Source organism: Danio aesculapii, chromosome 19 (assembly GCF_903798145.1).
Source record: "Danio aesculapii chromosome 19, fDanAes4.1, whole genome shotgun sequence".
In the NCBI taxonomy this organism is placed as follows: Eukaryota; Metazoa; Chordata; class Actinopteri; order Cypriniformes; family Danionidae; genus Danio; species Danio aesculapii.
Window position 1 is genome coordinate 32,771,738 of NC_079453.1, and position 20,055 is coordinate 32,791,792.

The following is a 20,055-nucleotide window of genomic DNA, read 5'->3' on the forward strand; positions in this document are numbered from 1 at the left end:
GAGAACCCTGAGGAAACCCATGTGAACACAGAGAGAACATGTAACTTCCACACAGAATCTCCAATTGACCCAGCCAGGACTAGAACCAATGACCTTCTTGCTGTGAGGTGACAGTGCTACCCACTGAGCCACTGTGCCACCCAGGTGGGTTGTTATGAAAAAAAACAAAACAACAACATACAACAAGACCAATATCCTTGGTTTATGGACTTATTAACACAGTATTCCCTAATTCCCCACACAAACTACTTGCCGGACTGTTGCCAGAATATACAATAACCATAGATCTCTTGAAAAATCTGTTTCGTTTGTGTGATTCTAAAGACCTTCATGAAAAAAAAAAACTTAAATGAAAATTGCCGTTATTTGGGGGGGGGGGGGTATTTGGGATTGCCTTTATTATGGTTGGTAATGTTGGAAGTAGAAAGCCTCATGTGACAGGAAGAAAGTCAATTTCATTTTTTTATTTCTTGAAAGCTTTTATTTGATTGTTTGCTTTCATGTTATGGAGAAATTAAACATAGATAACATGTAAAAAAAATATATATATATACTTATACAAGGAAAATGCAAATATGAACTTTGGCAATAATAGTTTGCCGGTGGGCTTAAATAGGTTAAAATGTTGTTCACATTAATAAAATTTACAGCATAAGAAAAAAAGAGAGTGCCATTCATAAACATTTGTACTTGGCCTCTAAGTATGATAACATCATACAATACAACAGTTATTATTCCAGCCCTGCTAAAATGTTTTAAAAAATGATGTTTGACCTTTAAAAACAAGATAATTTTAATCGTTTCTTGTATGAACATATTCCGTTAGGATTTTTTATATTTAACAAATTGAAGGCAGCAAATTGTCATTAGAGACACACAGGGACCATTAGTTTCCTTTAAAACCAAAGTTTTTAAAAAAATATATTTTTAAGAAATGTTTTAATATCAGTTTCTTATTTACACTAAAATAAAATAAAGGGTCCAATTCCAAAATGTTTTCAGGCCTATTTATTTTGCAGCAATGCTCATTCATTCATTTTCTTTTCAGCTTAGTCCCTTTATTAATACCACAGCGGAATGAATCGCCAACTTATCCAGCATATGTTTTACACAGCAGATGCCCTTCCAGCTGCAAATCACTGGGAAACATTCGTACACTTACATTACAGACAATTTAGCTTACCCAATTCACCTGTACCGCATGTCTTTGGACTTGTGGGGGGGCACCCACACCAACACGGGGAGAACATGCAAACTCCACACAGAAATGCTTACTGACCCAGCTGAGGATCGAACCAGCAACCTTCTTGCTGTGAGGCGAGAGCGCTACCCACTGTGCCACTGTGATTTGCAGCAATGTATCAAACTATTTTTAGTTTGTAAAAGAAACTTTAAGAAAATATTTTTAAAAGAACCATTTTTGTTAGTGTAATAACCATTTTAATAATTAAAAAAAAGAAAAAATTTACACAAAAAAGCCTCGAGTGAAATTAATATTAATGGTTTTTCATGGAACAACCAATGACGATAAAGAAGCTTAATTTTTAAGAGTGTGTGTAGGCTATATTTGATTAAACTATCATACGACATATTACAAACGATCAATAAATCCATGAGTAAAATATTTTGATTTAATCATGTCCCTCTGAACTGCAAGTGCGCTCCTGTGTGGTGTTATCGCGATACTCTCCTGTGAGATCACGTGATGACGTCGCACAGAATACTGGGAAACAAACACTGGCATGAATAACGCTTGGCGTAAACATCCCTTACCGATGTGGGCAAGAGCTTGCGGTGCGAATGTAAACAAATCCGTCCAGCAAAGACACCGACCGTCAATACGACACTTTCACAGTCGTCGTCCTCCGGCCCACGAGATGTGACACGCTGAGGCGGACGAGCGGCGGGACTTTGGACCGGAGCCTGAATGGGAGCACTGCAGTGAGCTCGGGAAAGTTGAGCGTGTGTGTGAGTGTGTGTGATTTATCCGCCGGTGACAGGAGCAATCTGAACACGCTTGAAGGGATTTCACTCGTCAGATGTTGGGAAGGAGAGCATGGCGTTCAGAAGTGAACCACAGCCGACACGCTTGCATCTCAAGTCCTTGAAGTGGCACGACTCCACATCGGTTTTTCCCAGATAAACTAGTGCACTGTAAATCTGTTTGGGACTATTCAGGGAATTCAGGGTTGCTACGTGTGGAATCGAGGGTCAGCGTTTTGGACTGGACGTCCGATCGATCAGTCGGGTTAAGTCATATGAAGAAGGGGTGAATATGTGGAGCTTGGGGCCAGTGCAGGGTGTGCTGAAAGCCCTGAAGCACGCCGCGGGGAAGGGGCACATCCAGCTGAGCCGCTGGCTCCAGAGGACCCCGGACTCGCTTGACTGCGACAAGATCGACATCTTGATCTGTAACGTGTTTGACGAGAGAGCGAACGGAGGCAAAACAGATGCGGACCCCGCGGGCTTGACCGAGCCCGCCTCGTCCTTCACCCCCGAATTCAGACACCCGTGTTGCATTACCACCTGTTGCTTTAAAAGTGCCCTGCTGGCGTGCGTCCTGACCGCCGTGTGCTTCTCGTCAGTGGCTCTGGTACGCCAGTACCTGAAGGATGTGCTGCTGTGGGTGGAGAGTTTGGACAGTCTCGTGGGAGCCATGCTCTTCATTGTGGGCTTGATCACCGTCTCCTTCCCCTGCGGATGGGGGTATATTGTGCTCAACGTGGCCGCGGGCTATTTGTATGGGTTTGTGTTGGGCATGGGACTGGTGATGGTTGGGGTTTTGATCGGGACTTTTATTGCACATGTGGTGTGCAAGCGGTTGCTGACGAACTGGGTTTTGAGTAAGATCGGGAGCAGTGAGCAGCTGAGCGCTGTTATCCGGGTGGTGGAGGGTGGAAGTGGACTCAAAATTGTGGCCTTAGCGAGACTCACGCCGATCCCCTTCGGTCTGCAGAACGCGGTCTTCTCGGTAAGTGTGTTTCGGTCATTCATAATGTCAACACTGTTATTATTCCGTCTTTATTATTTGTGTGTGTGATATATGATTGCAATTTTTATTAATATTTTTAATTAAGTTTGTTTTTATAATTTCACCCATGAATTATGAAAATTTTATGATTTAGTTTTGTCACTTTATGTTGTTGTTATCTGTCTATTTGTCAGTTTTTTTTAAGTTAGTCATTTGTTACATTTTAGTTATTTTTTTTTACCTAAAGAAGTTTCAACAAGCTAATGTAAAACAGGTTTTACGGTGTTTGTTTTTTTAAATTTGTTAATTTTGCTTTACATTTTTTTTTAAACAAGTACTTTTCTCATCTGTTTTGTCCCATGGGACTTTTTTAAAATCATATTTATAGTCAAAAAAAAAAAAAAAAAAAAAAATATATATATATATAAGCCTTTATTAAAGTGTTATAAGCTATGAACCAAACCGGAATATAGCTAAATATCCTAGCTTTGGAATTATCAAGAAATGTCTAATATCAAAACATTCTTTTTACATAACCTGAATTAAGCCAGCATGATATTTAAAAAAAGAAAGGACATTGAGATATGTAGATTTTTCTGTGACATGCACTATAAATACAATTTCACCAGATTAATTAAATATTTTTTATCAGAATTAACTTGTCATTTTTCATTGTTTAGTTGATTTTGTAGGCGTGCTGCATAAAATATAGCAAACAAATCACAAGCACATAAATTCAAAAGTGAAAAAAATACAAATTAAATAAACAGCGCTTTGTTTAACAGTTATATAGTCTAACAGTTAGGGTAAGTAACTTGTATTCAGGTAAATAAATTGAATAATCAAATGTAAAATAATACTGTATTATCTTCTTCATCATCATTAAATAAATAAATACAGTTATTCGTTGTTAAAGTCACACTTGTTTAAAATGCTCACACAGTCACAGGCCCTAAAACACATACAATTATAAACTTTCTCTTGATTATGGTTAAACTTTGCAATGAATGACTCCACTAATGACATGTTCTGAGCTGTGGTTCCTGGTCAACCATAATCTTGACTCGACATTGATCTGAGATGCACACATTGCGATATCAATGTTGAAATGATGCACAGTGCATCTGGAAAGTATTCATAGCGCTTCACTTTTCCACATTTTTTTTATGTTACAGCCTTATTCTGAAATGGATTAAATTCATTTATTTCCTCAAAATTCTACACACAATACCCCATAATGACAATGTGAAAAAAAAAGATTTTTTGAAGTTGTTGCAAATTTATAAAAAAAAAACAAAATCTGAAAAATCACACGTACATAAGTATCCACAGCCTTTGCTCAATACTTTGTTGATGCACCTTTGGCAGCAATTACAGCCTCAAATCTTTTTGAATATGATGCCACAAGCTTGGCACACCTGTCGTTGGGAATTTTTGCCCATTCCTCTTTGCAGAACGTCTCAAGCTCTGTCAGGTTGGAAAGGAAGCGATGGTGTACAGCCATTTTCAGATCTCTCCAGCGACGTTCAATGGGATTTAGGTCTGGGCTCTGGCTGGGCCACTCAAGGACATTCACTGAGTTTTTGTGAAGCCACTCCATTGAAATTACTTTGAGTCATTATCCTGCTGGAAGATGAACCATCGCCCCAGTCTGAGGTCAAGAGCACTCTGAAGCAGCTTTTCATTCAGGATGTCTCTATGCATGGATGCATTCATCTTTCCCTCTATCCTGACTAGTCTTCCAGTTCCTGCTGCTGAAAAACATCCCCTCAGCATGATGCTGCCACCAACATGCTTCACTGTAGGGATGGTATTAGCTTGGTGATGAGCGGTCCCTTGTTTTCTCCAAACATAACGCCTGGCATTCACTCTAAAGAGTTCAATTTTAGTCTCATTAGACCAGAGAATTTTGTTTCTTATGGTCTGAGAGTCCTTTAGGTGCCATTTTGGCAAATTCTAGCTGTGGAGTGGCTTCTGTCTGGCCACTCTACCATACAGGCCTGATTGGTGGATTGCTGCACAGATGGTTGTCCTTCTGTAAGGTACTTCTCTCTCCACAGAAGAATGCTGGAGCTCAGACAGAGTGACCATCAGGTTATTAATCAGCTCCCTGACTAAGGCCCTTCTCCCCCGATCACTCAGCTTAGATAGCCTGCCAGCTCTTGGAAGAGTCCTGGTGGTTCCAAACATCTTCCACTTATGGATGATGGAGGCCACTGTGCTCATTGGAGCTTTCAGAGCAGCAGAAATTTTTCTGTAACCTTCTCCAGCTTTGTTTCTTGAGACAATCCTGTTTTGGAGGTCTACAGACAATTCCTTTGTCTTCATGCTTGGTTTGTGCTTTGACATGCGCTGGGACCTTATATAGCCAGATATATGCCTTTTCAAATAATGTCCAATCAACTGAATTTACCCCAGATGAACTCCAATTAAGCTGCTGAAACATCTTAAGAATGATCAGTGGAAACAGAATGTACCTGAGCTTAATTTATAGCTTCACGGCAAAGGCTGTGAATACTTATGTACATGTGATTTTTTTTTTTTTTTTTTTTTTTTTTTTTTTTTTTTTCAGCTTTTTTTTTTTTAATAAATTTGCAACAATTAAAAAAATTTGTATTGTGTGTAGAATTTTGAGGAAATAAATAAATTTAATCCATTTTGGAATAAGGCTGTAACAAAATGTGGAAAAAGTGAAGCGCAATGAATACTTTCCAGATGCACTGTATTGTGCAGCTCTAACCTGAACTACTGTATGAGTTGAATGAGATTTTCACAAGCATTCAAACTCTAAATCCATTCCTCGTTTTAAATTCTCTCACCGATGGGAGAAACCTCAATTTGAGCGACCATGAAGTGAAAAAAGCTCGAGCTTCAGGATTTTACTTTGCCAACAGCAGTGCCTAAAAAGACTCTGAACATAGTTAAGCCACAAAAAAAAAAATCACAAACCGTGTAATGCCCCAGTTCCTTCCTATTATATTCATATCACACTCAGAATGCCAGTTGGTCAAATTAATATTGAGGGCAGACGTGTTGTGTAAATTGATGCTTTAGTGCTTTAAATTATAGTGAGTTTTGAGTAGAAACAAACATGCATTATTTTATTTTTACCCCAGTAAAAGGCCACCAAGCACACGGACGTCTCTGTTTAATTGCATTGAGCTGGCTGTTAATCTTTAAGGGACATCCAGGTGGCTTTATCCAGATTTACCGGGCTTAAACAATTAAGACCTCCTGCTCAGAGCCAGATTTAAATCAAACGCAACTGCTCCTCACGAAAGATCAAGGGTAGAGACAGGTCTTTGTGTACGTTGAAATATTACCTTCAGACTCTTTGCATTGCCAACATAATACATTTTTAATTAGCTGACACACATGAGAAAGAAACTGTAACCTTTGACAATGACAGAGGACAGTAATGAACAGCGATACATGCCTACCACGGCATCTGCCGTCTCCTTTAGCTTTACTCAGAATTGGATGAATTATTACTAACCCAGTTTTAACTTTAAACATGGTGGCACACATTATATTCACTTACCGGCCACTTTATTAGGTACACCTGTTCAACTGCTCGTTAACGCAAATTTCTAATCAGCCAATCACATGGCAGCAGCTTAGGCATTTAGGCATGTAGACATGATCGAGATGATCTGCTGCAGTTCAAACCGAGCATCAAAATGTGGAAGAAAGGTGATTTAATCGATTTTGAACGTGGCGTGGTTGTTGGTGCCAGATGGGCTTGTCTGAGTATTTCAGAAACTGCTGATCTACTGGGATTTTCACACACTTTACAATAAGATTGTATTAGTTAATGTTAGGTAAGGTATTTATTAACATGATCAAACAATGAACAATACAATATTTATTACAGTATTTGTTCATATTGGTTAACATTAGTTAGTGAAAATAAAGTTGTACAAGTTCACTCATGATGCATTAACTAATGTTATCAAGCGTGAATTTGGATGTTTATAATGCATTAGTAAATGTTGAACTATGATTAATGAATGCTGCTCAAGTACTGTTCATACTTAGTTCATGTCAATACATTAACATTAACAAATGAAACCTTATTGTAAAGTTTTCTTGGCTTCTATAAGTGATTTTTGATTACATTTGAATTTTATGTAAATGATTTGGTTTGGTCACCTAAAATTGGCTCTTTCCCTTTAGACTGATTCGAAAGCAATACCTTATTCAGTTTTTTTGTTGTCCATAAGTCACATTTTAAAAGATTACATATGCTCATTTTAAATTAGATTTGAGATATATAAATAAATATAGGCTAGTATAGTTTTTGATTTGAACTGGTTGATCTTTTTTTGTTGTTGTTGGAACATTTGACTATTATGCGTTCAGTTTGCATAATCTATTCACTGGATGATTCATATGTAAATTAATTGTTCTTTTGATGTATTTTTTTTGTGATGGTGATGACTATGATGGTTATGAGCAGATGTCTTTATACTAGCTGAATGCTTTGCAACACGTCATCCACTTGACGGACTGTGTTAATTTGGCTGACAGTGAGTCACTGTTACTGATATCTATGGTTTAGGAGTGCTGGAAATGAACATTGAACACCTGATTACAGTAGCGGTTTGTGTCACTGACTAGATTAACAACCAATATTTGGTATATTTGCAAAGTAGGTGTTCCAGTTTATTGAACGTAATGAAAGACTATAGTTAAAGTAATTATTAAATATTTATAAATATTATCCATAAAATTTTTTATTTATTTTTTGGTTACAGCCAAGTATTTTATTGAATGTACATTTTTTGTAGGGGTTAAACACAGTAAATGAAGGCATTGATGAATTAAAGTATTTAGCATTAACACTAAACTTTAAAGTCTTTTATAGAGCAGGAAAATTGTGTTTTAAGTGTGTTTTCATAAATTAACAAAAAAAAAACTGTTGTAAATGTTGAGTTTCTTTATTCTGTTGAACACAAAGGAAGATATTCTGAAGAATGGTGAAATAAAGCAGCCATTGTCATCCATAGTAGGAACAAAAACTACTATAGAGGTCAATGGCTTTTTTTGTCAAACTAAAACCAATTTGTAACCAATCTAGGATGAATAAACGATGACAGTTTTTATTTTGAGGTAGGGCTGGGGCATTTGGCATTAAAATCAAATCTTGATTAATTCTTATGATTAATTTATTTTATTTTTGTGCCCTCATCATTTACTGATGAGTTTTGTAAAGTAAATATGCTCACATATTACAAGTGAGAGATGTTTGATTGAATGGTGCATTGCTTGATTTTAAAATAATCAAAGAAAACACAGGGCTGTGCGATTGATCGAAATCAAATTGCAATCATGATTTGAAACGTTGTGATGAGCCAATCGCAAGAGGCTGCGATATGAAATTTACATATATATGTATTATATAATCCCCCCACTCAGCAAACGTGTGACTGCCGTCTGTGTGTGACAGTCTTACTAGCCAATTGAGTGAGTTTAATTTCATTCTGCCCAATCAGAATTGCTCAACCGAACTATGCAGAACGCCCACAAACAAACAGGAAAGCGCGGACCAGTGGGATGATGGCTTCTCCTGCTTAAGAAGCATTAATAGATGAATTCATATCAAAGAAAAACAGTATGTCAATAATATTGGAATATTTTGGTTTCAAAGTCAGATACTGAACAAAAAATGGTCATTCATAATGGCTATCACAGAATTGTTGCCACAGCACGAGGAAAGTCAACAACCAGCATCTAAAAAAGCACCACAGGCAGCCTGTGAGAAGTGTCTTGCTAAAAATCAACTGAAAGTACTGCCAGTGACACTCAACCTAGTAGCAAGCAACAGCAAAGTGCAGTTTCAGAACTGTTTGCAGCTGTTACACCACATGAAAAAACATCACAAAGGCACCAGGAGATAACTAACGGCACAACTCACTTCTGTTTGCTCTAGAGAAAAATTTGTTTAATTTCTGAATGTTTAAAAAAAAAATTAAATAAAAGTTGGAGTAAGTTAATACATTTTCACGTCCATTATTTGACTAACACACTGCATTTCAGCATAAGAAGCTACAATACAGATTACTAAGCTGAAGCTTGACTACAAAATTAAATCACAAATCAAATTGAAATCACAACATCTGTTAAAAATCGCAATGAGATATTTTCCCTCAAATCGCACGGCCCTAATATCAACTATCTATGATTATTTATTAAACTTCAGTTGTTTTACGTTGATATTGCCTAAAACAATTTTTCTTATTTAAAAAAGTGAAAATGAGTAACTTGCAACTTTTGTAAGTAACTTTTGGAAACAAATTAATCGTGTTAAAAGCTTTTCATTTTAAAAGTAGAAAATAAGCAGTATCTCTAACAAAATGTAACCAATAATTTTATTGTAATAGAAAATATGGCATCTCAAGGCATTTCTGGCGCAGCTTCCAATCAACGTAAATGTAGTGCAAACGGACGATGTGTAGTTACAATTTTTTTATAAGATGTGCGCAGGTATGCGACCACGCGAAGGCTGTGCCGGACCATACCCATGCATTCGACGCAGAAGTAAAAATCGGCCTTAACAGAGCGGGGTCACATGACTCCACACACTGTTGAGAAAGGAATTTAAAAAACTGACCTGGAAAAATTAGATTGATTATAGGTTTTGAATGTTGATTTCAATTACAGTTGAAGTCAGAATTATTTAATTTGTTTATTTTTTCCACAGTTTTTGTTTAATGGAGGGAAGTTTTTTTTTTTCAACACATTTCTAATCATAACAGTTTTAATAACTAATTTCTAATAACTGAATTATTTAATCTTTGCCATGATGACAGTAAATAATATTTTACAAGATGTTTTTCAAGACACTTCTATACAGCCAATGTAATATTTAAAGGCTTAACTAGGTTAATTAGGTTAACTAGACAGGTTAGGGTGATTAGGCAAGTTACTGTATAACGATGGTTTGTTCTGTAGACCTCTGTTTTGACCATAATGCTTTTTTTTAAAAAGTAAAAAATTCTAGCCGAAATAAAACAAATAAGACTTTCTCCAGGAGAAAAAATATTATCAGACATACTCTGAAAATTTCCTTGCTCTGTTAAATATCATTTGGGAAATATTTTTAAAAGGAAAAAATCAAAGGGGGCCTAATAATTCTGACTTCAAGTGTACTTTTCACCCAGCCCTATTTTGTGGTTAACTGTCCCATTAAAATACATTTGTAGATTAAAATATATTGATAAAAGGATTGATGTGCATAGCATGGCACACACATGCAAAAAAGTCAATGTAGAATGTGTCAAAACTAGAACACTCCTGTTACAATCGACAAGCAATCAACATTCTCTAATAAAATGTTTATTTTGTTTCACAGCTACGAAGTTCAAAGCATTGTATGCAAATGGTCTGTGTAAATCAACAATGGATAGGATGGAAGTGTTCTAGTATTGTCATGAAACTCACTCACTATGTATAATTAATGCATGTCTGAACAACAGTTTTGTTTTCATAACAGTTTTGTTTTCATGCAGCAATGACGACGGTTATAGGTGACCAATTATGTACAGGTCTGCTTTATGGATGTATAAAACTACAATAAACAAAATAAAATAAAGTAACACTTTTGTAGATTAGGGTTATCATTAACTATAACAATGGCCGTAATGAGATTTTCTGTTACTCGAAAAAAAACATTAACTGAAATTGTATGTAAAAAATAAACTATTTAAGTTTATTGATGATTTGAACTGTAAACTGTCATAATACTATGCACTAAAAACATTTATCAGTACATGTCCTATAATGATCATGTGTTGCGGCTGTCTTTATTTGAACACATGCTTTTGCACTGTGAAAACAGTGTTTTCAACTACCCTTGAAAGTCAAATTTGGGCAAGTATTAAACATATTACATCTTGTTTTACTCCTGTGTCAACACAAGCAGGTCCTCAGCTCCAATATTTATATACAAGTTCTATTTCTTATTTTACCTTTACCATTAGTATACAGTGCAAGATTACTAATGCTAAAGTCTAAACAGATTTGATTAATAAAAAGACCTTCTAATCTCTGTGTGAAAACTAAAATGGTGCTGCCATCTTTCTAAAGTCATTTTGACCTCTTATGGATCAATATTTGGCAGCAAATCTTAGCTGGAATTCCATATTCAACCTATACTTCAGTAAAATATGGCCAAACCCAAATGATGAATTAAATAAAGTTTTTAATAAGCTTTTTAAATAATTGAAATAAACTTTTTTTTTAAACTCAGCTGTTGATTTTGTGAATATTTGACCCACATTTAATTTGATAGTTTTTAGAATTTAATAGTAAAAATACAACACTGACCGTTAAAGGAGCTGTACAATGCAGTGCATTGATGCAATATGAGACTTTTTTTTTTCTCATTAATATCTAAAAAGTATGTATGTGTCATGGGTAAGGGGCAAACATTTTCCAGAAACAGTTTTACAGGTCCAATTCCAACCATAGGAATTTACCCTGACATGGTTGGGTTTTTTGACCATATTTGGAAGGGTCGTGAATATTATTGAGCTCTGCTCTGATGCTCCAGTAGCTCATGTTAGTGCCTGGGTCATACACACATTGTGATATTCTCTAAAATAGACACACACGCAAAATAAGCATTCTTCAGTTGTTGACCAGCTTCAAACCTGTCCTGTTTTCAAAATAAGAGTCCCACATACATGGTAAGTATGACACACACTTACATAAACTAAAAAATAAAGTAAAGAAATATTATGGTAATCTCACTAGGAAATATTGTGGCTAATCAAACGCTGCCTGTGGTGTGTATATTTATGATCCTGTGTGGATCAGTTGGTGTTTTGTTCTGATTTGCCTGAGATTTTACAATTATGGGATCTTCATGAAAATGAGAAAAACAGTGGTGTTTGAGGCTCACGGTATGTCCACCATTTTCTGAACTCTTATTATTAAGCTATGCCTAGTTATACTCAGATTTTTATTCTATGGAACCTTTAATATTTTACCTTTTAATCGCTATATGTTTGTCCTTCTTCAGACAAACACAAATAGTTATTTTTCCTATTAAAACAATTGAGCAGAGGAAGTTTTTCATGTGATTTTGGCACAGAATTATCCACTTTTATTTGCCATTGGTCATTTGTGATCTGATTTTCAAAAAGACATCTTTGCACCAGATATGAACGGGATCTTTACGAAAACAGGCTGTGTGCTGAATTTATCCAGTCAACCGTGCTGACACTGCAGATATGCAAATAAGAATGTTAACCCAGATTTAGTAATATACCAAGTGAATTGTCAGTGTATGAACATCCACAATTAATTGTTAACCCTAAGCAAATTATATGCAGTGTGCATTATGAAACCAGAGATTTAAAGGTAAAACTTACACATTTACTACAAAAGTCACCTACATTACACTAGTACATGTCATTGTATGTCATTGCCATTGGATCAACTGTAATGTTGATTATTTCTGAAGAACGCTGTAGCAATTGAGCACCAGAGATGTTTAGCTCTTCATTTATGTCTTTGTTTTTACCTGCAGCTGAACCTGATACTCCTGCTCCAATATGAAGCATCTAACTCTAGGACATAATTGAGGATGATATTCATATGATGGCACTGTGGTCTTGTGAGGCACAACACTGTATGTCTCCATGTATAGAAAAATGACAGTACAGCCTAATTGACTTAACTTGAACCTCAGACTCCCTATAAGTGCTAATGAATCTAATTACGTTAAGCCTAATTGCTTTTATTTGGCCTCTCTTTTTATAACCTAACACAGGGATCACAGCTCAAGGGTATGATGTATGTCTGGACTAAACGCGTCACAGTGGAATTGTGTTTCGCATACCCTCAGAAAGCATGTCCTATAGAAGGGACTGTATTTCAACGTGTCCTACGTTTTCTGCTGAAGCAGAATGTGATGCTTTATGTAGGTAACCCAACACAATGCATGCGTCTGCATAGTGCGTACTTAAAATATTGCTTCACGGCCATTTGCAATGAAGCTGCTTCTTAAAACAAGAATGCATCATTTTACTTGGTTCATGAATTTTAATAGGTTGACGCAACCCAAGTGCAGCAACATCTGCATCTTCTGTGAATGAGCAAAAATGGGTCATGTTTCATAGTTCAGCAGTTAGAGAAATAAGTTTGAGCTTCATTTTACAACTTGCGCATGCAGTTGTTACACAGATCTTCAGTTTGTTTATGCAGGGTGTGTTTGACTAACACACAAGGTACAGAGTTAAATAAATATTTATTTTTTCAAAGCATTAAAGCAATGTAGTACAACCAGTAAAACGTCTACAGGTGTTGCAGTGGAAATCTGTGCATTGCATAGTGTTTACATAAACGGAACTGAATTTGAGGGTGTGTTCAGACTTGGAGGGGTTTGATTTGATAAAGCGATTTGTTCTGTTAGTGCAGTTCGTTTGAATACTGCCATCCGAACCTTGATGTGCACCAAACAAACAGACTGAGACTACGGAGAAAGCTTGGATTGCATCCTAATGAATTCTGATGTGGTTCGACTGAAATATTAATGCGACATGGACTAAAGACTTCTAAATGGACTAAAAACGGCACTTGATGTCATAAGAGTCAATGGTTTTGTATATTTAGTTTTGGTCTTAAAATGACAGTGTCAATGTTAAAGGAACACTCCACTTTTGAGAAATAAGTTCATTTTATTACTTCCCATGACTTAAACAGTTGTTTTATTTACCATTTTTGAATCCATTCAGCTAATCTTCGGGTCTGGTGGGAGCATTTTCAGCTTAGCATAAATCATTGAATCAAATTAGACCATAGCATCTCACTCAAATTTCAAAAAGAGTTTAATAATTTTGCTGTTTAAGACTTGACTCTTCTGCACTTCCATCATGAACTTAGACCTATAGAAAATGAAAAGTTGACACTTTCTAGGCTGATATGATTCATATGATTTGTTAATCAAGGGGGGACTTGATACCACACGGTACCATGGATGCAGCAAGTGCAATGATATTACACATCTCTGTTACCTAGCTAGGGTCTATTTTCAAGTGCTGCATATTATCATTGCACCTGCTGCAGTCATGATATGGCTGAAAAGTTCCATGTGCACTCGAAACTTGGACTATGGTCTTGTGACCAAATTTTAATGGGCTTGGTGATGCAGTTGTGTGTATTTGGACTCAGACTTGACTCGTATTCGTATATATTAGGAATTGGACGCCACTGAAGTCCACTCCAAGTCCCAGTCAAAATAATTCATGCTTATTGCTGTATGTTAAAATTTCTTTAAATTGATGTTTGATTGACACATCCAATGATTGATGATTTTCTTGTGTGCAACTTCAGAGTGGAGGCAGCAGTTTTTCTCCGAAAGCATTTTAAAAAGAAAAGAAGCTAAATGTTACAAAATTGACCATCTGTCCAGGTGGAACTGGTGCTATAGCACAAACGTGATTGTTAATAACAAATGTAATAACATTTCATGATTTTTCGTTTTAACAGTTGTAGAAAATTAGGTTTGCCAATTTATCAGGTTTAAAAAAATATATTTTTGTTTTTAAATTATATTTTAAGTATCAATAGCTCTGATTCAGTAAACAAAAATCATGGCAAAAAATGTTAAGAAAATGCATATTATATTCCCTTTAGTAAAAAATACAAAAAATTGACTCCAACTCAGCCTTTTCTAGTCTCGGTCTTGACTCAGACCTCCCTTAACTCAGCCTTGACTCTGACTGGAATGAGCTGTTCTCGACTACAATACTGCCTTGGTTGTTACACCAGAATGAGAGTATAGTTCCTAGCCATATCAGCCTAGAAAAGAGCAAGTTTTCATTTTCTGTTTGTCTTCGTACACCATATAACTACAGAAGTGTTCTTTTAAGCAAATTAGAGCTAATTGTATTGTTTTTTTTTGTTGTTGTTTTTTTTTTACTGGTTTGGACCTACAAAATTAACCTACAATTGTGAAACTCAATCTATGAGGGATGTAAAATGAGTGAAGCGAATTAATGTCAAATAAACAATTGCTAGTATATGATTTTTCTGCAGTAGAGACTGTTGGGAAAATCCAGCTAACATGTGAAGGACAGTGCCGGGGCTGAATAAGTCTGATGACACATCGTTGCAGGCGGTGAAAACACTCTGAGATAAATCTTGACCAATTCTATGACCAAATGTATTTGTCATTCTCTTTTACAGATCACAGACGTGTCCTTGCCAAATTATTTAGTGGCTTCCTCAGTGGGACTTCTCCCAACACAACTCCTTAACTCCTATCTGGGCACCACCCTGCGTACAATGGAGGATGTGATCGCAGAACAGAGCGTCAGCGGATACTTTGTGTTTAGTCTACAGGTGAGCTTCTCTAAGAATATGTTTGACAGAATATCCTGTGAATACAGGCTTCACAAATTGACATACTGCTTTTGAGAAATGTATTGATTTTGCTATTGGAAGTTATTAGTTTCAAGTTTTTCTTATTTTAAAACAAATGTATTGCTTTTTTTAACAAATGATTCAACCCAAAAGATAAACGCTTCTACATTTATCAGGTGTTTTTATCCAGATTCCAAATGAGAAACGTCATGAGCAATTTGTCATTAGTAGGCTCACATGTAATCTGTGCAGATTTTTAGCCCATCATTGAGTCCATGTGTTCACTTGTGTAAATGTGTGTAAATTTATAATTATTCAGTTTTAAAAATTATTTTACTAATATTATTGTGATATAATTATAGTAATATTGAAATGTTAATATGATTTATTTACAATACAGTTTGTAAAGTAGTTTACTTGTATGAGAGACTTGCTTTGTTTAGCAAATAAGTGGATCTAATTGGATTTGCATTGTAAACATTGAATTAGATTGCGACCCCTGGGGTGATTATGCTAGATTACTGACACAGCAAGAGTGTCACCGTACGTTCACACCGAAAGCGGCGAAAGCGTCAAAGTAGGCGGAAGTCATTCGTTTTCTATGAGAGCCGGTGCCGATAAGCGGCAAGGAGCAGCGTGGCACATCTTCGCCGGTGTGGGCATCGAGGAGAGTTTTAATCAAGTCAACTTTATGGTAATGAGCTATGATGCGGTTCGGCGGCAAGCAATCAGAATGTAGAAGTCCACCGCTTGAGAGGAGTTCAGAGACCACAGACCTGTGAACTTTGGTTCCGAACACAGTTGTTCCCAAGGGTTTGATTAGTGCGGGCACCGAATTTCCAATTATTTACAATGTTTTCTTACTGGAACATGCATTAAATAAGTTACTGGCGAGTTACTGATGTGTACTAATGTTATATATATTTATCTTTAAAAATGCGGGAATCTCATGCGACAGTACAAAACAGTATTGCTGCTTCAGGATATTTCAGACATATGGACATATTGAATAATTAAGTGGAGCAAAGCCCGTTGTTGTGACATGTAGTCACGTTTTATGAGAGGTGCACATCAGCGTCTGCGTCAGCCACGGTTATGGCTATGCAATCGCAAGCAAGCTGTGCCGGAGCATACGTGTGCGCTTGATGCAGACGTTTAATCAGCTTTAGACTGTTGCACTTTTTTGTGTTGTCAATAAGCTTGTTTATATAGTTCCTACTGACGTGTGTGCACTGTTGTGTGCGATGTTTGTATGTTTATAACCACCTTCGAGGATAGTTGGGGTCGCAAGTCACTGGAATTGTTATTTTGAGGGTTGCAAGCTCAAAAGTTTGGGAAACCCTGCAGAAGATTTCGCTTATTTAAATTTGAATCTATTTTAAAGGTGTGTGTGTGCGTGCGTGTACACCGCTGAATGCCAAATTTTTAGCCCTCATGTAAAATCAATTCTTTTTCAAATCTTACCCAAGTGATGTTTAATCCAAAGGTTTTTTTTCCCAAGACGTTTTAAACACAATAGTTTTAATAAATCATCCTTAATAACTTGGTTTTGAGTTTGCCATGATGACAGCCCATAATATTTTACAAATTATTTTGTAAGATACTAGTATTAACAGTCTTAAATAGGTTAATTAAGCAAGTCATTGGACAACAGTAGTTTGATCCAAAAAAAAAAAAAAAGAAATTCTTAAGGAGGTCAATAATAGTGAGCTTACAGTAAAGGCTGATTTATACTTCTGCGTCAAGTACACACATAAGGTCCGGAGCAGCCTTCATGCAGTCACATAGCCCTCGCTGTGGCTGATGCTGAAGAGCACCTCTCAAAAAATGTAACTACATGTTGCAATGTTGCGTAGCGCAAGCTCTGTGATTGGTCGGTTTGGATGCTGTGATGAGTGTGGGTGGTGCTGAGAGCCACGAGCCCAATGGAGCGAGTGTTTACAAGTGTCAATTCCCGTGAAAGAGCTTCAAATGTTTTGTGTTTGACTTATAATTAAAGTTGTTGCATGTCTGCTGGTTCCTGCCTCTGAATGAGCGTTTAAGTACATTTAACTTGTACATTTAAGGTAGCGTTCAGAAAAAAAACACCCATGAAGAAACTCAACACAGAGGAACATAACTTACTGCCAGCTAGCGTTTCGGAAGTGTTATTGCAGAGCAACACAAAGAGCGCACAGAAGTATAAATGCAGGACTATGCGCAAGGTATGCGCCATGGGTCACGCCAATCACTTGATGCAGAAGTTTAAATCAGCCTTAATACAAATACATAAAAACTGATTTCATTCCAGCGTAAGGAAAAATCTATAATAGAAAATACTGTAAAGTTTCCTTGCTCTGCTTGATAAATATTCAAAAAAGTATGCTAAATTCAATTTAGTATAAATTTTTAGGGCTAATAAATGTGTGTGTGTGTGTGTGTGTGCGTGCGCGCACATGCTCAATCTCTTTCTATCCCATGAGAAAATGAAATATTTATGTCTACTCTAGATGGTAGGGATCATTTTTGTGGAGCCTGTCGTAAACCATAATTATAGATGGTCACTGGCACAAAAAAGCCTTGGCCAAAAATGTCCTTGTTTTGCATGCTCTTTCGTGTGTAGTAAAGTTAGACACCAGCAATTAGATTCTTGACTAAGACAATCTGTTCCCATATATTAGCCCATGAAATATTGCTTAAATTTATAACCACAAGCCTTATCGTCTGGATCCTTTTTTCGGCTCCTTCAGCAGATCCGTCTGGTAACTGTCTGTCTGTTCCTCTCATCAGATCTTCATCAGCATCGGCCTGATGTTTTACGTTGTACATCGAGCACAAGTAGAACTGAACGCCGCCATCGCCGCCTGCCAGATGGAGATGAAGACATCATACATGAACGGCGGTGCGGCGAACCACGGCGGATCCACATACTGCAGCAAACGGACTGCGGCTACAGGAGGAGGAATCAACGTGGTCTGATCAACGCTTTTCTTGTTGATGAACCGATTTCTGCCCTTCCTCCAGTTGCTCTGGATTGACTGGAGATCAGCATCAGGGAGTTTTTTTTGTTTTTGTTTTTGTTTTGGAAATGTTCTGATCTGATTGAGGGCCGGCAATGAACTGTCAGAGCCGAAGAAACGAAGAGGTGGAAACGTTGCCCAAATATTGGGTTCCCGGGCCAGTATTCTAGGAGAAGTTGACTTGAGATTTTTTTGCGGTACATTTAATGTATTTTCTTTTCTTTTTAAAGATCTTTTTTATGATACTAATATAAATTATATAACTTTATAGGAGGTCTAAAGCATGAAATGGGTGATTTAAATAATTCCAGAGAATGTTCTTGAGATGTAGTTAGATATTACAGAGGGCCCAACTAATATATCAGGTTAATATGCTTCAGATGTTTGCTTTTTTCTTTGTTTTATATCTCTATATCTCTATCTTTACAGTTATTTGGATAAAATGAAGAATTAGTTTTAATTTTCTTTGATACTTTTTTTTGAAAGTATTGCTTAATAGGTTATTTTGTGTGTGTGTGTGTGTGTGTGTGTGTTATGTCTAGAGTGAAAAAAGATATATATTATCAGTTAGCACCGCCTGGATAATATTGTGGCTTTTGCCAAAACTGGGAACACTTGCTACTCGGCAGTTTTGTAACAGATGGGAAGGAAGGAAATTTTCTTAGCTGGATATTTAAGGATGTCCTGCCAAGAGGCTTTAGTACAGCGTGATTAGCTCAGCGGTGTAAATCGTACGTGTAAATCATTCTCATATTGAGAGGACTGAAATTCTCTGCCTTCTTTCTTGTATGATTTTACCAAATGCTTTATTATAGGGCTGTGAGCATTTTCACTTTTTTTGTTGTTGTTAATTTATTCTTTGTTAGAATCTCAATTCAGAAGGTTTGCACAAATGAGATTAAGCTGAATATGTATGATAGGATTTCGAAAAGTGGAGAGAAAGTAATATACGGCTATCGAAAAAGGAGATCACTTGAAAATGTAAAACCCAAGTTTCTCTGGATTTATTGTGTGTTGGTAATATTTGTTTTATTCTATAAACATCTGCTAACATTTGATCCAAATTTCAAGTAAAAGAATTGTCATTTTTGGTCAACAAATGAAGAGTTCAGATGCAAAAACCTTTAAGTGCTCTCTGGAATTTTCTTCTACAACAAGTCTTTTCTGTGCCCTTTATGTTTTTATTCAGTTATTTCACGTTAGAAGTGATGAAAATGACCAATTCCTTGCCATAACAGTGAAACTACTGAACCTAGACATAGGAGCCTGAGAAAAATGCTAATTTTAGAAGAAAGTTTCAGATGTTGGAGGTTTTTGCGTCTTCAAATGTTATTTCAGCAAGTGTTGATCCTCTAACTTTTTGGGTTTCTTTGGTATCGTGTTGTCTAAAATGAACAAAACGTGTCACTTTTTTAATATTTATTTTAAATTCAGAAAAATGTTCAAATATGCCTTGTAGTTGATGACAGTACATAAGATTTGAATAGTTATTTTTTAAGAGATTAGTATTAAAAGTGAAATTTTAAAGTTTAATTAGGCAAGTTGTTAAACAACAGTGGTTTGACAATAATAATAATTTCTTAATGAAGCTACACTGTAAAAGAAATGCCTAAATTTACTTCAAATTACATAATAATAATAATAATAATAATAATAATAATAATAATAATAATAATAGTAGTTTTTTAATGGAGCTACACTGTAAAAAAGACT

General features: G+C 36.2%; 1 protein-coding gene across 1 annotated transcript; it reads left to right on the plus strand.

Annotated features, from left to right (window-relative positions):
- The first annotated feature begins 1,721 nt into the window (after window positions 1–1,721).
- Window positions 1,722–19,946, plus strand: tmem64 (transmembrane protein 64). Its single transcript, XM_056479870.1, has 3 exons — window positions 1,722–2,971; window positions 15,167–15,322; window positions 18,113–19,946. The coding sequence occupies exons 1-3, from the start codon at window positions 2,276–2,278 to the stop codon at window positions 18,299–18,301; spliced, it is 1,041 nt and encodes a 346-aa protein (XP_056335845.1). The 5' UTR covers window positions 1,722–2,275; the 3' UTR covers window positions 18,302–19,946.
- The last annotated feature ends 109 nt before the right edge of the window (window positions 19,947–20,055 follow it).